The following is an 18,583-nucleotide window of genomic DNA, read 5'->3' as shown; positions in this document are numbered from 1 at the left end:
AGAATGTGACCTTACATGAAGAAAAAAGCATCGATGCAGATGTAACGAGCTACAACGAGGTGGCCCCTAACACCCTATGTAGCAGGGTGAGGGCCCTAATCCACCATAATTGGTGTCCTTTTTGTTTTAATTTTTTTTAATTTCTTTTTTTAATGTTTATTTATTTTTGAGACAGAGCATGAACAGGGGAGGGTCAGAGAGAGAGAGAGAGAGAGAGAAACAGAGAGAGAGAGAAACAGAGAGACAGAGAGAGAGAGACAGAGTGCAAGTGGGGGAGAGAGAGGCAGAGAGAGAGGGAGACACAGAATCTGAAGCAGGCTCCAGGCTCCGAGCTGTCAGCACAGACCCTGACATGGGGCTCGAACTCATGGACTGTGAGATCATGACCTGAGCCAGAGTCGGACGCTTAACCGACTGAGCCACCCAGGCACCCCAATGATTGGTGTCCTTTTAAGCCAAGGAGAAATTTGGGCAGATGCAGAGACAGGCCTACATGGAGAACGCCATATGAAGACTACACTTGTGCACAAGTCAAGGAACTACCAGAAGCTCAGAAAAGCCTGAAGAAAGAGACACTTTCCTCTTGCCTTCACAAGGAGCATGAAGGACCCTGTCCTTGATCTTGAAGTGCTAGCCTCCAAAACTATGCGACAAGTTATTTCTGTTGTTGAAGGCACTCAGCAGCCCTAGCAAATGGGTACACTGCCTCACTGGGCTTCCTCCTCCCAAATAAGAGGTCTAAAGATGATTATGTAGATATGCAACCACAAGAGAGTCTGGTATGCCAATGAACACTGTGGACTCGATCCTACTGACAACAGGGATCCACCAAAAGGCATTATGCAGGTTAATATTAGGCTTATTAAGTGCAAACAAACTTGTAACACATGTCAAACCGCTTTCTTGATTCAAGCTGGGCCTTAAAGGTTCCTTTCTCCAGAATTTATGTCTCTTGTTACACAAAAAATATTCTTGCTCTCATCAGAAAGTGGGTTGTGCTGCAACCCAAAATAAGAACGCCCCAAGACACCTTCATTTGTATGTCACATCTACCTAAAATTCTTCTACAAGCACAAGAGACATGGATAAAAAGTTATGCATTGAATGCAGTTTTATTTTCTCCAAAAATTTATGTCCTGGAACACCAAATGGCAGAACTTTATTTGTGCTTTTTATTTCTAAGGTTTGTCTTAGTGGTTACCATAGATAAGCTTTCAATTATTCAGAGAATCAAGACGTGGAAACCAAAGCCAGTCTCTTAGCAGGTCAGAGACCAACCCCTCAGTGAATAATCAGTAGCTACATGTTAAGACATGCCGTTTGGTAAAACGCTGGGGACTCTTTTCCCTCTTTAGGAACTTGAATCAAAGGGAAATTATCCATTAGGAAAATAGTTTCATGTTTTAACTTCTTCTTTTTAAATTTTTCATTGAAGTATAACACATACGCAGAAAAGTGCGAAGCATGATAAATTCTCACAGTGTGAACAAACCCATGTAAGCAGCAGTGTCACCACGAAAGAGAACATGACCAGACCCCTGAGGGTGCTCTTCATGCTCTGTTCCAGACACCAGTTACACCCATCAGTGTAACTAGAACCCGACTTCAAAACACCAAAGATTAGCCTTGCCTATTTTTTAACTTTATATAAAAGGAATCATACAGTGTTATACTTTTTTTGTGTCTACTCAACATTATGCTTGATTAATAGTCTACTTTTAACTTCAATATGTTTTTTAAAATACACACATTCCATTCTGATTCAAACCAGATTCCCAGGTTTTATTTTGTTTAGTTTGGATTTTTTTCCAGCTTAAATTCCATTTGTATCAAAAGAAATTAACACCTCAATGTTCAACGTATAATCTATTCTAGTTTCTAGGTCTTTTTTCAGTTCAAGTCCCCAATTCCTAATAATGAGGAAAATTTGCAAATAAAAAGGGGAAATGTTTTATTTCACCTAAGATTTCATAAACCACAAACTTAAAGTTCTTTGTCTTTTATATATAAAACATATATAAAATTTTATGAGGGGCACCTGGGTGGCGCAGTCGGTTAAGCGTCCGACTTCAGCCAGGTCACGATCTCGCGGTCCGTGAGTTCAAGCCCCGCGTCGGGCTCTGGGCTGATGGCTCAGAGCCTGGAGCCTGTTTCCGATTCTGTGTCTCCCTCTCTCTCTGCCCCTCCCCCGTTCATGCTCTGTCTCTCTCTGTCCCAAAAATAAATAAAAACGTTGAAAAAATAAATAAATAAAATAAAATAAAATAAAATTTTATGAAAATTTATCTTCATGAAAAATACGACACTTTTTCATAAATGTATAAGGAACACAAATGTAACAAACTTGAAAATCCTGAATCTTTCCCCCGAAATGCAAGAAACAGAAAATCAAACTAGTAGGCACTTTTTAAAGAACGTGTTTCCTTATCAAAATAGCAAGCAAACTGATACGCTAAAATTAAAAAGTCTCTCTCAATAATCTGAATTTAATTTTCTGACTGTTTTACCTGATCAGGAATTTAAAAAAAAAAACAAAAACAAACCACAGTATCTAACTGAAAATAGCAAATACACTGTTGGTGAGAATGTAAATGGGTACAGCCACTCACTATGGAAAATGGTTTGGAAATTCCTCAAAAAACTAAAACAGAACCACCATACGATCCAGAAATTCTACCTCTGGGTATTTAGCCAAAGGAAATGAAACGACTATCTAGAAGAGATATCCATACCCTTATGTTCACTGCAGCATTATTTACAATAGCCAAGAAATGGAAATAACCTAAGTGTCCACTAAGGGACGAATGAAAAAAGAAAATGTGGCGTATACATAAACAATATTATTCAGCCATCATAAAGGGACCAGGAGGGTTGGGGGTGGAATCCTGACACCATGGATAAAACTTGAGGGCATTATGCTAAGTGAAACAGACAGAAAAACACAAATACTGTGTGGTCTCACCTAGACATGGAATCTAACAACACCAAACTCATAGAAACAGAGACCAGGAGAACAGATCAGTACTTGCCACAGGGAGGGAGTGGGGCAGAGGTTATAGGGGATGGGTGAAGGTGGTCAACGGATACAAACTTCCATCTACAAGATGAAAAGGTTTTGGGGATATTATGCACGGCATGGTGACTACAGTTAACGATACTGCACTGCATGTTTGAAAGTTGTTACAAGAGCCGATTTTAAAAGTTCTCACCACACACACACGTACCTATATGTGGTAATGGACAAGTTAACTAATCTCACTGTGGTAATCGTTCTGCAATGTATACATATACAAAATCACTATATTGTACATCCTGAACAATATTATATATCAATTATGTCTCAATAAAGCTGGGGGAGGGGAATTAGAAAATAGTGGAAAGAAATTAATATGCCACCCACAGCAAACTTTAAAAATCAATATCCTATGCTAAAGAAGCCCGTAAGGGAAATCTGGCTGCACACAGCTGTGTAATAAATCAATTTGTTACCGTGACAGCCGTCTCAAAAATAGAGTAATGGTTGATAGACAACAAAGAAGTTAGATTAGACATGGGGACAATATATAATAGAGCCCCACGAGCTTTTTGGTTTTGGTTTTTATTTTACAACAAGTCTGTTAAATCATTCATTGGCAAATAAATGATTCAAGATAGACTTCCATGAGCATTATTTTAATCCTGACATCATTAACCAGTTAATAAATTTTTGAAAGGTTTTCAGAATTTTATTTATTCAACAAATGTTTGGTACACATAGTGGTATGCTATGTGTAAACCACTGTCATAGGTGCCAAGAATTCAATGATAGGCAAAAAAAAAAACCAGATCTTTTTCCTCTATGGAGGAGGGAGACAGATATTAATCCCCAAATAACAGAAATAAACAGAAAATTATGAGTTGTAAGCTCTAGAAGAAAAGATACTTAATGCTGTGACAGTGTTTACTAAGAAAATCTGTGTAACCTGGGAGAGGAAAGGCAGTGACACTGAAATGGGAACACTGAAAAAAGAATAGGAAAGAAGGAAATCTGTCCGTATGCAGGTATGGGGGAGACTCACTAGCCTGAGGCAAAAGCAAGTGCAAAGGGCCGGAGGCAGGAAGTAATGTGGGCAATGAGTACATTCAAGTCTATCCTGCTGAGCTCCTAAGGACAAAATAAAAATAACTCCAGAGATGAACAGCAGGGGCATAAAAGAGCTCGTTGTGACCATGCATAAAATTAAATTTTAGCTAGTGACAAATTCTAAATCATACCCATTTTCTCAAAAAAATCTCATTCTTCTCAGACCAGATAATCTGAATATAGATAGACCTGTCCCCCTAGGACAAGGAAGTACAGTTAGAGGCTAGGTTTGTTTTTTGGTTTTTTTTTTTAATCCTCACTGTGGGGCTTGTTCTTATAGTGGGAACTATCTATATTTTACACTTAATCTGAGTATTAAAAGCAATTCACAAAAACAGAAAGCAAAAACACAAAAATTAAGGTGTTTTATGTCCTAAAGAAACAAACAAGCATGAAAGATCTAATCTTCAAAACAGAAAAATACACTGAAGAAATCCCTTATGACGTCCTATGGAGTTCCTACCTAAACATTTAAGATGCAACTAAGCATACAGAATCTCTGTGACTGGGTGAGAATGGTTTTTCATCAGTAACAAAAGATGGTACTATAGTGCTCTGCGCCAAGAAAGAAAAAGACAAGAAGACGAAAGAAAGGAGAAAAATCAAGTCCCATCTGGGAATCTAAACACAGCGCCACGCTTGTGATTCTTCAGTGCAGGTAAACATAAAACTAGGCAGTGTTTAACAACCCTCCAGTTAGAAAGAAGCTATTTGGAGACAGCAAGCAAGCCCTTCAACTTCAAAAGCCTCTCCTAAAAAGGAGGGGGGGGGCGAGGGGAGAACACCGAAGGTCAAGGTTAGTCTCCTCACCAAAGAGCCAAACATCCACGGGACCCGGCAATGTGCCAGGCACGACACCGTCACCCTCCCAAGTACGAAGGGCACCTCACGCAAAGTGGTTATGCTCTGAGTGTCACAGAAAACTTTCAAATCCTTTGGGTTTTCATAGATTCTTTATAACATATTTAGCTTCCCAAGAAAGCACACCTTTTTCATATTTCACAACGGTCCTCAGATTCACTGAACAATGCCTGCCTCCATAAATACTCTCAGCTCAATTCCAAGAACTCACTGTTTTGTAAATAAGCCGCGAGCAACTTTCTTTCACATACTCTTCCAAACATCAAGTAGGAAGGATTTCTATTATCCCGCAGAAGGTGCAGAATGAAAGTGCAGTGGCTCTCGAACTACTTGTCTTAACACTGGTTTCTCTTAGGGAGATAATCAGCAGAAAGAGGGTACCACAATCCCATAAATGGGAAAAACAGCAGGTCTTGTGGGGGGTTTTTTAAACGTTACAGAAGTTTCCTCAACTGCAGGACTTCTCAGGGTCATTCACCATGAATCTCTTAGGACAGGGATAGGATGTGCAAGCGTTTCCCACGTGTACCGGACAACAAATACTCGCGGGAAGCACCGCTACTGACACAGGAGTAACGTTCCATCGAGAAAGACGGCCATTTGGCACCGCGAGAGGCAGTTGGCCTTTTGACCATGACCCAAACGATCACATCACCGCACTGAATTGTTATGTATCATGAGAAAAGAACAGTAAGGTATTTCCTTATTTCTTTTCATGTTTATTTATTTATTTTGAGAGAGAGTGTGTGTGCATGCACGCAAGCAGGGGAGGGGCAGAGAGAGAGAGAGAGAGAGAGAGAGAGAGAGAGAGAGAGAACGAACCCCAAGGAGGCTCCGCACTGTCAGTGCAGAGCCTGACGTGGGGCTCAAACTCACAAACCGTGAGATCAAGATCATGACTTGAGCCAAAACCAAGAGTCAAGACACTTAACCAACCGAGCCCCAGATCTTTCCCTATTTTTAAGTTACGATACTATAATCTGTACCTAAAGAAGTTAACACATTCTATTCCTTTCTCATGATTTAGAACCGAACAGGCCCACAACAAGTTATCCATGGTAACTCTATAATGAGATATTCTTCAGTGGCTCAGAAATTCTTACTGTGCAATACCTAAGTCTGTAAAATCACAGACACAGACAGCAGTATAACCGACACGTGACTCGATCGGGACTCTATCTCCGCAGCAGAGCCCTGGCTTCTCTGAAACCTAACGCTGATCACTTTTACATCACATAAATATCTTCTCACTCACTCATCAACCAATAAATTGTAGCTGTGACTACAAGTGTAGCTGTGTAAGTTCTAATCTTGATTATCTTTGGAAATTCAAAACAAACTCCTACACAAAGAAAAATTCCAGTACTTCATGCAAAGTTCAGCAAAGTGACGGCACTCCTCAGTAAAACAACAGCATCAGGTTAACGACATAACATCATTTCTTCAATCTCCCTTTCCTGGAAAAACAGCAAACCGGAGTCTTTTTGGGGGGCGGGGGGGTTGGGAGTGAGAGACAGACAGAACCTCAAGCAGGCTCCACACTCAGCACAGAGCCCAACATGGGGCTCAATCCCACGACCCTGGGATCATAACCTGAGCCAAAATCAAACACTGGACACTCAACCGACTGAGCCACCCAGGCACCCTAACCCTAAACCCTCCAACCAGGAGGCTTTTAATTCTTAATTCCATCTCCTATGAAATTCATGTCACTGCTCAGCATTATAATTCAAGCAAAATGATTGTAGCTAGTGTTACGGACTTCTGTAAGAAAAGTACCTGAACACAAACAACACATTACGTGAAAAAGGAAAGTTTTGCTGGCGTCCGCAGGTTCTCATGCACTGGTTTCCCTGCATCTCATCTGAAAGCTGGGTCCGTCTCTCTCTGAACAATACCTTGAACCTCAACATACTGAGTAAACTATAGGAAATTATCTGGAAAACAAAGCAAGTTAGTTGTCTTCATCTATTATTACTGGTCAGAGATCCTGAAGCTCAGTGCCTTGGAAAAGGAGGCTATCAGGAGAAATTTACTTTGGTTTAAAGGTCTTTCCAAATATTTCTTGAGCTTCTGCTCACTCCTGTGGCCAATGTGAAACACCCTGCTTCTAAGAATCTTAAAGTTTACTTGCCCCACCAGGTATTCTATTCTGCAGGGTCACCACTGCCTGTGTTTGAAGATAAAAAGCAAGGAGGAAATGAAAAGATGACATGTACTGAGTAGACGGTGAAGGGAGAGAAGCAGCAGGAGGGGACCCAAGGAAAGAACTAACGTGCACAGCGAGCACGGAAGACCAAGTTGAGGCCGACGCAAGCAAGAAGCCAGCGGACCCAACTGCCCAAAAGTGGGTCAGTGTGTTTCCTACCTTGATGTCTCCTACCCCAAACTACCATCTCCTTTTCTGGGTCCCCTGCCGTCCCTACCACGTAAAGTGGCATGTGAATGCTGATGTCCTTCTCCAGCACAAACACTGTGAAGGCCAAATGCAACGCTGCTTACCTCCTGGTCTGTAGACAACATCATCCTCAGTGATGTACGATGTTATCTCGCCGGTATCTGTCCTTTCGTAGCGAGATTTTTTTTTCGGTGGTTTCTTTTTGTTCTTCTTGGTGGACTCCTCCGTGGTGGCACTATTGTTGTCATTATCCTCATCTTCACTGTGATCGCTCTCGGCATAATTTTTGGCTCCTCCTTCCAAGGTACAGCTCCTGCGTGGCCTTGAATTCTCACTCTCTCTTGCTTTGTCTCGTTTATCTCTCTCTCGGTCCCGATCTCGGTCCCGGTCCTTCTCTTTGTCTTTGTCTTTGTCTTTGTCAGCTGTCATGATTCGCCACGTGCCTTCTTCTGTCCTCTCACGGCTAGGCCTCCGTGAAAGGTAGACAGTAAGCCTGGGCTTCAGTCTTCTGAATTTCTCACTCAATTCCAGGGAAAATCCAACCACTCCAACTACCCCAATGCTTCAAAAACGCTAGGCAAGAAAAGAGAGAAAGAAAAGGATTTTACTTTAACATTTTCTCATATTTTTGGTGTTTTGTTAAATTAATCTCTTACTTGCGTTTTAGCCCGAAAAACTTCTCATGGGCCACAGGAAAAAAGGTAGGACAAATGACACAAAGTTTAATTATATGCAGTTTGGTCTCAGCTAGCATATGGTTTGGGATTTACTACCGCACCAAAAATGAAAACGTCTGAATGCATACTAGTAAACCACACTTTCTGTACACCAACTGTTTTCTTCTTTTTAAGGAAAAAGTGAAATGTACCCTAGTAGAAAACATACAATGGGTACAATGATCCAAAAGGAGCTTCATAACCCACAATATGAATTTGAAAGGGCAAGAACCTATATACTAAAACTATTTCCACCTGGAAAACCAATAATCTGGACAGACTCAAAACATGTCTCAAGATGTCTCTCACAGGGTACTATCTTCGGAAAACTTTCTAGCCACACTCCAAATTTCCAGAGCTCCTCTCAAGAATAAACCAAGTGTGGACGCAAACAAAAGTGATGACCGCAAAACAAGATTCTTTTGCCTTCAATGTACCTTTCCCCATCTTCGAAGTCTACTATTCTATTTATTTTCCATGAAAAATGGTACCTCTGAAGATACATTATCTCTGTCTGAACAAAACATAACAGCTTCCAAAAACAATCTTACATCTTTAGGGAATATTAGGTAGTTTTTACATTCTTCCAAATTTCCACTCTTAGTAATTTCCCTAATAAACTCCTCCCTAGAACTAAACCCAACAAGGAAAGCCTGACGTTCTTAAGACTTTACAATGAGAAGACAGAGTCCCAAATTCCAACCCAACACGGTTCTTAACAAAAATGTTATAGGAGGGGGGGAGGACAACAGATGGACACAGACTGTTTTGTTTACCAGTCAGTTTTTGGACAGCCATAATCGCCAGTAATTTATCTTTTGCAGTCCTGTATCATCTTCTTTCATTTGCTCAACAATCTGTACTTAACACTATCTATGTGCCAGGTGTTCGGAACTGAAGATACAATGAGGGAAGAACTCAAGAGTCCTCGCCCTCAATGCTCTAATGCCAAAAAAGCAAACTGATCAATATGAGAACCATCTGTTTCTCGTGTTACTAGGGCCGGATAAGAAACAACATATGCAAACAAACAAAAGATCGGTCCTCTTTACTTAGACAGCAACAAACAAATCAGCTTGCAATTACATGCCTTAGACACAGAGAAAATTCTCTTCGGTCACGCCAAAACCATAAAAAGTATCATATACTCTCTCCAAAGCTCTTAGGTCAAATCTGACACCAGAGAAGACCTTTCCATAAGCACCTCAACTATCCTTAGGCATTCGGGAAAATAAAAAATGTTCACAACCACCTATGGGAGACAGATCCATGAAGGAGCAAAGAAAGCTGATCATTTAAAACAGAGTCAGAAGGGGGAAAGCATGTAGCACAAACCTAGATTGCTTCCTTCTACATGGGAAATATGCTTCTAGATAGGATTTCCATTTTCTAAACATATTTTAAGAAAATGAAAAATTATCTTAGTGCCTGCAAAAGTTCTGCCCGTATGAATCATCTGCTAAACAGACAGTAATATACTCCTAAGTCCCTGTAGGCCACTAGTGCTAGCAATTGAAAATACTCAAAGAGACATATTACTTTCTCCACTGGGCTTAAGTTAAAGCATGAACAAGCCAATCATGCAAGAAAGAAAACTATCAGCTAACGCCGTTGTTAAAACATTCCTCTTTGACACTGAAAAACATACCAAGGTCTCCCGGGAATCTGAAAGAACAAGGGCTTAGGCTGAAAACCTCACAGATGTATTTCAGGACAGACATCTGATGAATTTAAGAAAAAGACCATTCTCTCCAGGGTTAAGAAGATAACCAGAAAATTATGTAAAAATATTATTTCAGCACTCAAAAAGGAAAAAATAGTAAGTCCAAATTATACATCCAACACCACTCCCTACAAAATCATATACTAGCTACTATTTACAAAGAAATTTGAGTTGCTTCTGCCAAGAGTAAGCAAGAAAGAAAAATTCAAGAAAAAACAGAGAAAGCATCCACAAAATGAAATCCCGTGTGTGTATCCAACTTTCAGGTAACTAAGAACAGTGATAATCCAAAACAAAAGGCAATTACCATTTACATTTGGCTCTAAAATACAGTGCAGTGGGGATTTTTTTTTTCCCTCTGCATTTCCCATACTAATCATAATTTTTCTGAGCTTCATCTCACAATGACCAACATACAACAATAATGTGACATTTAAGGAAAGGGACCCAGAGAGAAGCCAGATGGCACTGAGAAGGGTAGTTGTCACTTCAATTTGCTAGAAAAGATTTACCATTACAACGAGAGCGTTTTTGTTAACAACACCGGGTTCACAGCAGATTCCTGCCATGATCTCGCTCAGTTCTTTTTCTCAACTCAGTGAAGTGAACCAGACAGAAGTCACCGTCCCCACTTTACAGACTACAGAAGGGCAACTGAGAAGAGATCGTGTGCACAAAGCCATACACCCAATGATTCTTCCAAAGGGAAAGCAGTCCTACAGGTAAACCCCATCCAACCTGAACAACCTACTCCTCAGGTTACAATCTATGTTCCCAGGGTCACCAGCTCTTCATAGGTGCTAACTTTTCCCACAGGCATCCAGGCTGATAATTCACACAGACAGATTTAGGAAACCTGTCTTTGCCCTTCCCTTCCAGAAAAGAAATTCTTGTCCACTAAGAAAGACAAACATGTTGAAAGTGTCTCTGTCAATCCACTGCTCCACCCACTTGAACAGAAAGCAGTATAACATATTGTAACAAATAACACGAGAGAAAATCTACTCTATAACATGTTCAGATTCACAACAATCTTCATTTATTCACAGAACAAATGTCTACCAAACCCCTACTGTGTACGAGTTACCGGTCTAGGTGTGGGGAGAGTAGCAAAGAACCACAAACTCCCTGCCCTCGTGGCATTTATGTTTTAGGGAGTGGGGAAAAGAATCATACTCAAAAGAATAATATATATATAGTACATGAAAAGATCTTACATGGGGAGTCCAAAGGGGACATAGAGTATGGGTACATTGCAATTTTAAATGATGGTCAGGGAAGCCCTCAGGGTTTGCCCCGAGCAAGACATTTAGAGAAAACGCCCTAAGGACACACGAAGGGAGAGCATTCCCGCAGAGGGAAAGCAGATGCAAATGTCCAGAGGCAAGAGTGAGCTGGGCACACTCAGGACATAGGAGGGTGCAGTGGTATGAGAAAGAGAGAAGCAGCTGGAGAGGAGATGGGGGCGGGGGGTGGGGTGGATCCTGCCTTGTAGGCCAGAGTAAGAACTTTGATGCCTTTACTCAAGTGCCACGATGTGACATGCAGTGTGACTCGAATGACACTTGAGCCACTGCGGGGATCTGAGCAACAGAGCAAGAAGACATGATTTGACTTCTGTTCAAGATCACTCTGGCCAGTGAGAAAAATCCTGAAGGGATGCACGCGTTGCAGCACTAAGACCGGCCAGGGAGGCGGCTGGCTACAACAGGCCAGGTAAGCGGCGAAGGCAGCTGGGGCAGACTGGCATGGTGGTGGCAGAGAGGGGACAAGTCCTGTTTTCTATGTATCTTTAAGATAAGGGTCAAACAGGATGTGCTGACAAACCGGGAGGTGAGGTGTGAGAGAAAGAAGTCAGGAATAACCCCAAGCTTTCTGGCATGAGCCACTGGGTGAATGAAGCTGACGTTACGCAAGTTCTGGAAGGAAGATCAGGAGCTCAGGTATGAACATGCAGAGTTTGAGAAGCCTATAAAAACCACATGAAGATTTTCGGAGGTCCAGGCTGGAGACAAAAACTTACTTTTTAATTTAGTTTTGAAAGCCACGAGATTGTGTGATGTCACCAAGGAAGCGAAGGTGAATAGTTTTTCTGATAAAAATTTTTTAAGCCCACAAAAACATGTACTGCTCGTGCCGGAGTGGAGAGGATCTTCAAAACAGACTTACAACTCACATTTCCAAAAGCAGCAACCCTAGGACTCGTGGCAAACACATCCTCCTCTCACTGGTTTCCACACTCGTCAGGTTGTGCTTCGTCACCTCATCTCAACTGCTAAATCCGGGCAGCCGGCCTGGCTCTGTCTTCCGCTGATCAGAGTCCAAGGCCTTCAAGAGTCGGTGATAGGGAAGCACTCTTTCTGACTTCAGGTGACTGCACCTTCCGTACAAACATCGCTCGCCCCTTCAAAATCAAGCCAACAACCCACCCGCAAAGCCCTCACTACCGATCCGAGCCGATGCAGATAAAAACCTAAAAATTCAGTCACGCTCAGGGCCGAAACCACACTGAAGAAACCCACTTCCTGATACTATCCAAGCAGGTCCCAGAAGGTCAGGCCCAGCACAGAACTGGGCTGAGAAGCCAAGACCCAAGTTCTTGGCAGCGCCATGTGCTGTCCTGCCTTGGGCAAATCGCTCTACCGCTCTGAGTCCGTTTCCCTGCCGTAAAACGGGGACGACAGCTAGCCACGCCACGAGAGCTGCCGTAAGGATTAAGTTAATCAAGCATACCATATGGAGACGCGCTCACAGACTGCAAAGCGCTCTACAAACGTACACTCTCAACAGTAGATAATCCCCAATAGTACACTGTGCCATGCAAGACATAAATGGAGCCCAACACCATCCATACCCTCAAGAACTTATCTTCTCTCGCGGGGAAGTGGGGGTTCTACTGCACAATTAAGAACCAGATCGTGTAAAATTGACTACAAATAACAAAAATTCAAACAGATCCTCTCTGGGATCATGTAAAACTCACTTATCCATGAAAACTTGCCTCTCCCTCCTGACTTTTCACTCCCTGAATTCCAATCATCTCACTTACTCAAGCCAGATTCTGCAGGACACTTGACTCACCAAACGCAGCTAGTGAAGTACACATAATTCTTCCTCATTGAACCAGAGCAAGAAATATTTATGTTTGTCACACGCCTAACCACACACCAGGCATTTTTGCTCAGCTCTTCGGGTCTCCCAATCACATGCCGAATCTCTGATCTATCCGTTGCGCCAGATGAAATGTAACAAGCCATCATCTTTCGCATAGATTAATACAACTGCCTTCTAACTGGTCTCTGTGACTAAAATTGTTTTTGCCTTCCTTCCAATTCATCCTGCAGTGCAACCAGCCAGCAGCTCTGACAACCGCACCACTTTTTTTAAAACAACTTTATAGAGATACAATTCACACAACACAATTCAGCCCTTAAAGTGCAATTCACTATCCATCACCTCTTTCCAAAGACTGCAGGGACCTTCACATCCTGACTGTCCCTTCACTTGTCCAGCCCCATCGCCACCTCTCCTGTGTGCTCCAGCTACCTCAAAACACTTCCTTCCATCTCAGGAACCTATCTGCTCAAAATAATCGTCCCCTCCCCTCGGTCTACCTAACCTCAGTTCAAATTCAGGCCCTCAGGCATTTCCGCTGCCCAACTCCAGGAAGGCTCCCAGACAGACCAGAGTCCAGACTCCCACTGTTCCCCATCCTGCCTATAAAAGGACCCTCGCGGATCCCACTACTGTCATCATTGTTTTTTTAATTTTTTAAAAAAAAAATTTTAACGTTTATTTTTTATTTTTGAGAGAGAGAGAGAGAAAGAGAGAGACAGAGTGCAAGCAGGAGAAGCAGAGAGAAAGGGAGACACAGAATCCAACGCAGGCTCCATCCAGGCTCTGAGCTGTCAGCGCAGAGCCCGATGCGGGGCTCAAACCCACGAACCGTGAGATCATGACCTGAGCCGAAAATCAGACACTTAACCAACTGAGCCACCCAAGCGCCCCACGTCATCTGTTGTTAACCTGTGTCCTTTCTCCACCACCTGACAAGGACCATGCCTACCTATCACATGTTCACTGAAACAACTCCCACTAAAGCCATTTCCTCTCTGTTATCAAGTCCACCTCATTACCATCTGGCCATTCAGCATCCCCTGAGAGGGCTGACCACACACCCTCCTTCTGGAAAGGCTTTTTGCCTTTGGCTTACCTGGCACGGTCCTCTCCTGAGCCTACCTGCCTGACCCTTGGCCCCCAGCCGGGCCAGCCAGTGCAGGAGTTCCACAGGGCCCTGTGCGGGGCCCCCTTCTCCAGACGCCCATCCTGGCCAATCTCCTACACTTCCGTCGGTCCACACACACCACATGCACACAGGTGATCCCCAAATGTGTCTACCAAACCTCGGCAGAGTGAAGACTGTCCACCTGAAGTCTCCTCCCAGAGGTCTCCAAAGTGTCCCCAGCATATCCAAACTGAAGGCACACTCTGGCCCCAAGTGAGCCCCTCTTCTAGATGGTCTCTCCCGGTGACTAGTTCCCCTGCCCATCCTTGCTACGCAAGAGAGGCAGCATCTTTACTGCCCACCTTTCATCCTGACGTCAACAAATCCTGTCACCGTTACCTCGTAAGTTTCTCTCAAGCTCCTCTACTTCAGGACGCCTCCAACACCACAACCTCAGTTGAAGTTACTAGGACAGGGGTGCCTGGGGGGCTAAGTCGGTTAGGCGTCCGACCTCGGCTCAGGTCACGATCTCACGGTCTGTGGGTCCGAGCCCCGCGTCGGGCTCTGTGCGGACAGCTCGGAGCCTGGAGCCTGCTTCGGATTCTGTGTTTTCCGCTCTCTCTCTGCCCTTCCCCTCCTCACACTCCATCCAAATCTCTCTCAAAAAATAAATAAACATTTAAAAAAATTGTTTTTAATTATTCATGAAAAAAATAGGTCATATGATCAACCTAACCCCATTCAGTAGGTACTGTTGTTATGTGCATTTTCCCAAAGCAAAAGCAAGCACAGACAGGCTGAGCAAGCTGACCAAAAATCACACAACTATGTGTTAGATCTAGAATATGAACCCAGGCCACTGACTCCAGAGCCTAGACTCTTAACCACAAGGCCATATTGCCTTAAATTACCCGTCCTTAAAAGCCAAGCTATCCAAAGGGTGTCACTGTAGGCCCTTGAGATGAAAACAGCATTTGGGGAACATTCACCTTGCCTGGCTGGAGGTATTTGCCATTAAGAGGTGTTAGTCCAATCCATACAAGCTTGCTTTCAAATCCACTCTCTGAAAGTCTAACTAGATCAGGAACCAAAGCACCTCAAGAACATCTGCCTTTGCCATTTCTGCATTTACCATTCTCCTTTAGGAGCAAAAGGAGATGGTCCCAACATGGAAGACGGAAGAAAACTGCCCAAGAAATATGCGGTCAGCAGATCGGTGAACCCTGGCAGAGGTAAGACTGTGTTTTATCTAAAACTGATGCGGTACTAGAAGCAGGTTGTGAAGTTCTTCCCCCAGACAAACCCAACCGTACAGGCAAATGGCTGGCTACACATGCCCCTCCCACGATTCTCTACACTTGGGGTTAATGAATATTTAAACTCCCATCAATCCTGAGTTCGTACCCTCATCCCTAGAGCACACGTCTTATTCGAAGAATCTACACAATGGAGATGGGATGTACTAGCCAAATTCGGAGAGGGAACTTTGTGGCACCAAAACATAAGGAAGCACAGAATGAACGCCCCTTATTCAGAAGTGGATGTAATGCTCAAAGGAACGCTTCCCCCTCAGAAACTTCGGGGGAGAACGGAAAGAATGAAGATGAGTGGACTCTGACAAATATATTAATTTCTTCCAAAAAGACAGAATAACAAAACACAGGACCTACAAAAGGTTTGGAAAGCACCTAGAACAGCAAAACTCTAGATTACAATTAACAACTCAATTAAAATGAAATAACAAACAATATCCAATCTTCTTATTTGAAGTAGGAGTAAGGAATTCCAAAAGATGAGGTGCCTAAGGAGGTTTCCATACATAAACGAGAAAACAAATAACCAATCAACCCATCATCCTTTTCTTTAAAGAACACACAAACTCATTAATATAAGCAATCGTTGTCCTATACTGTTAAGTGTGACATTCTGCCAGATCCACACGGAATTTTTTACTTTGCACACTACCTACAGTTGTGTCTCTGCTGCTCAGCGGGTTAAGGAAAATTCACCGTCACTCTAAACCAGGCCTACTCAACTGCGGCAAGATGAACATTTGGGGTCAGATCATTCTTTGTTGTGTGGAAGCTGTCCGCCGTCCCGTGCATTATCCCTGGTCTCTACCCGTGGGAGATCCTAACAGCACAACCCACTGCTCCAGTCAGGACAATAAAAAAGAACTCCAAATATTGCCACATATCATCTGGGAAGCAAAACTGCTTACAAAGGAGAACCACTGCTTTAAAGAAATAAAATTATTTGTCTGTCACAGAGATTTCAAGGGGTTAAACATCTGTGTTGCTTTATTCATAATTATGCTTGACTAACATGCAATCCATAAAGCTAACACCATTACAAAAACTGTAAGATGGCATGTTCTTTGTTCTCTGAAATAAGCTAGACTAATTCAAAGCACTGCCTGAAATAGTAATTACACAGGTGTCTAAAGCCGAATTAGGAAAACAGAAGTAACATATCCTGAAAATCTTGATGTTTTCTGGCAAGCCCTGAAGATTGTTAGGGGTAATATTACTCATTGGGGAGTTGCCCGATTGTGGGGCCAAGTGGATGCTTCTGTTATCATACAACTGAAGAGAAAACCTGATGTCCACAATGCCAAGTACAAGGGAAACCAAATGCCTATGAATTCAAGCCCCTGATGTGAAAGGGGATAGAATTCCTAAGCTCACTTGCCCAAAGCAAGGCCATAAAGAAAAAACGAAGCAGATGGAGAACTATAATATGGTATATCCGTACAACAGAACATTATTCAGCAATTACAAGAAATGAAATACTGATACAACATGGATACAAAACCTGGAAAACATTATGACATGCAAAAAAAAGCCAGTCACAAAAGACCACATATCATATGACCCCATTTATAGTAAATGTCCTGAAAAGGCAAATCCACAGAGAAAGCAGATTAATGGTTGCCAAGGAAGCGGGGGACAGGGCAGGGAATGACTGTTATGGTTACAGGATTTCTTTTAGGGGTGATAAAAAATGTTCTAGAATTGACTGTGGTGATAGTTACACCTATCTGTGATATATTAAAGCCATTAAATTGTATACTTTAAATGGGTAAATTATAAGTGAATTATATTTCAATACAGCTGTTGAAACACACAAACAGCGATTTTACAAACTAGTAAGAAAAAGCTCAAAACTTTACTGCAGTTAAGAAAAAAAGATGCTAAAACACACAAACAGCAATGTTACAAACTAATAAGAAAAAGCTCAAAGCTTTACTGCAGTCAAGAAAAAAGATACATCTGGCTAAAATAAGGATGAGCTATTACTCTGTAATTGAGTAACACCACCTCTTAAAGCTGTAAAAGTATAGTTAATGAACACATAGAAGGAGAAGTTTTACCTCATGTAATGCTAAGAATGAGAGAAACTTTCTTTGGACCACAATCATCTTTTTGTTTGTTTAAGTTTATTTTTGAGAAAGAGAGAGAAAGCACGAGTCAGGGAAGGGTAGAGAGAGAGGAAGGAAGAGAGAGAAGAATCCCAGGCAGGCTCTGCGCCATGAGCACAGAGCCCAATAAGGGGTTCAAACTCACGAACTGTGAGATCATGACCTGAGCCGAAATCAAGGGTCAGCCCGCTTAACCAACTAAACCACCCAGGCGGCCCTGGACCACAATAATCTTTAACATGCAGTAGTATGTGCTCAGGCTTACACCTGTGCATGACATGTTCCGAAGCAGGTAAACTGGACAGGGTTGCTTTCAGGCTGCAGAGCTCCAAGATGCAAAGTAATTCACAACCATGGCACATAAGCTCTCAGCATTTGACGAAAGGTAATGACAAGGTGAATTTTATAGTTAATACAATTACACTTCACACATACATGAAAAACCAAAAGCATTCATAATGCACTTTTAATCCATGGGTACAAATTATATCAAGGGAAAAACAGAAACATAAAACTCATTGGAGCAATCCTTCTAAAAACACTTAGAATCCAAGTCTTAGATGAAAAGGAAAGGTAGCCCTGACTAAAAGCAGAAGTCTAAATCAAAACTCAATTTGCCATTTTCTATGTCTGAGCTATTCTGACTGGGTGTGATTGTCTCCGGGTTGACCAGATGTGTTACCCTGCCTTCTTTGTTAGCCTGACGTCATTCAGAGAAAAGCAGAACCACCAGAACTACTCAGTTCCAGATGCCGGCAACCAGTGAGTGCGCAGGGAGTACGGGGAGTCCCGGGGCCTGGACCGCAATGCTTAGATGTTGCAGCTGTTGTAACCCTGATCATCAAATAAACACAAAGTCCAGAGCAGAGTCTTGGTTAACTGTTCCATTAATTCAGCAAATATTTACTGAGTACCCACTGACTGCCAGGAAGTGCCCTAGTCCCTACAGATACTTGTGCGACCAGAATACACACAATCTGTAACCTCAGAGAGCTGAGAGTATAGAAGGGAAGGAGCAGACAATAAACAAACAAGAGCAGTGTATTACCTGGTGGTAAGTGCTACGGAGAAAAGCAAAGCTGGGCAAAGGGGATGAGGGGCTGTGAATTTATTTAA

At 42.5% G+C, this 18,583-nt stretch overlaps 1 protein-coding gene across 6 annotated transcripts in view; it reads right to left on the bottom strand.

Annotated features, from left to right (window-relative positions):
* The window catches only part of RERE (arginine-glutamic acid dipeptide repeats), a 422,701-nt gene that overhangs the window by 251,665 nt on the left and 152,453 nt on the right, over positions 1-18,583 (bottom strand). For all 6 annotated transcript variants that reach the window (XM_047872880.1, XM_047872879.1, XM_047872883.1 and 3 more), the window contains one exon: positions 7,487-7,955. In XM_047872880.1, the coding sequence (XP_047728836.1) occupies positions 7,487-7,811 (325 nt within the window). In that variant the 5' untranslated portion in view covers positions 7,812-7,955. The remainder of the gene's footprint in view (positions 1-7,486; positions 7,956-18,583) is intronic.

The sequence above is a fragment of the Prionailurus viverrinus genome, chromosome C1 (assembly GCF_022837055.1).
Source record: "Prionailurus viverrinus isolate Anna chromosome C1, UM_Priviv_1.0, whole genome shotgun sequence".
Classification (NCBI taxonomy): domain Eukaryota; kingdom Metazoa; phylum Chordata; class Mammalia; order Carnivora; family Felidae; genus Prionailurus; species Prionailurus viverrinus.
This window is presented reverse-complemented; position numbering and strand designations above follow the sequence as displayed.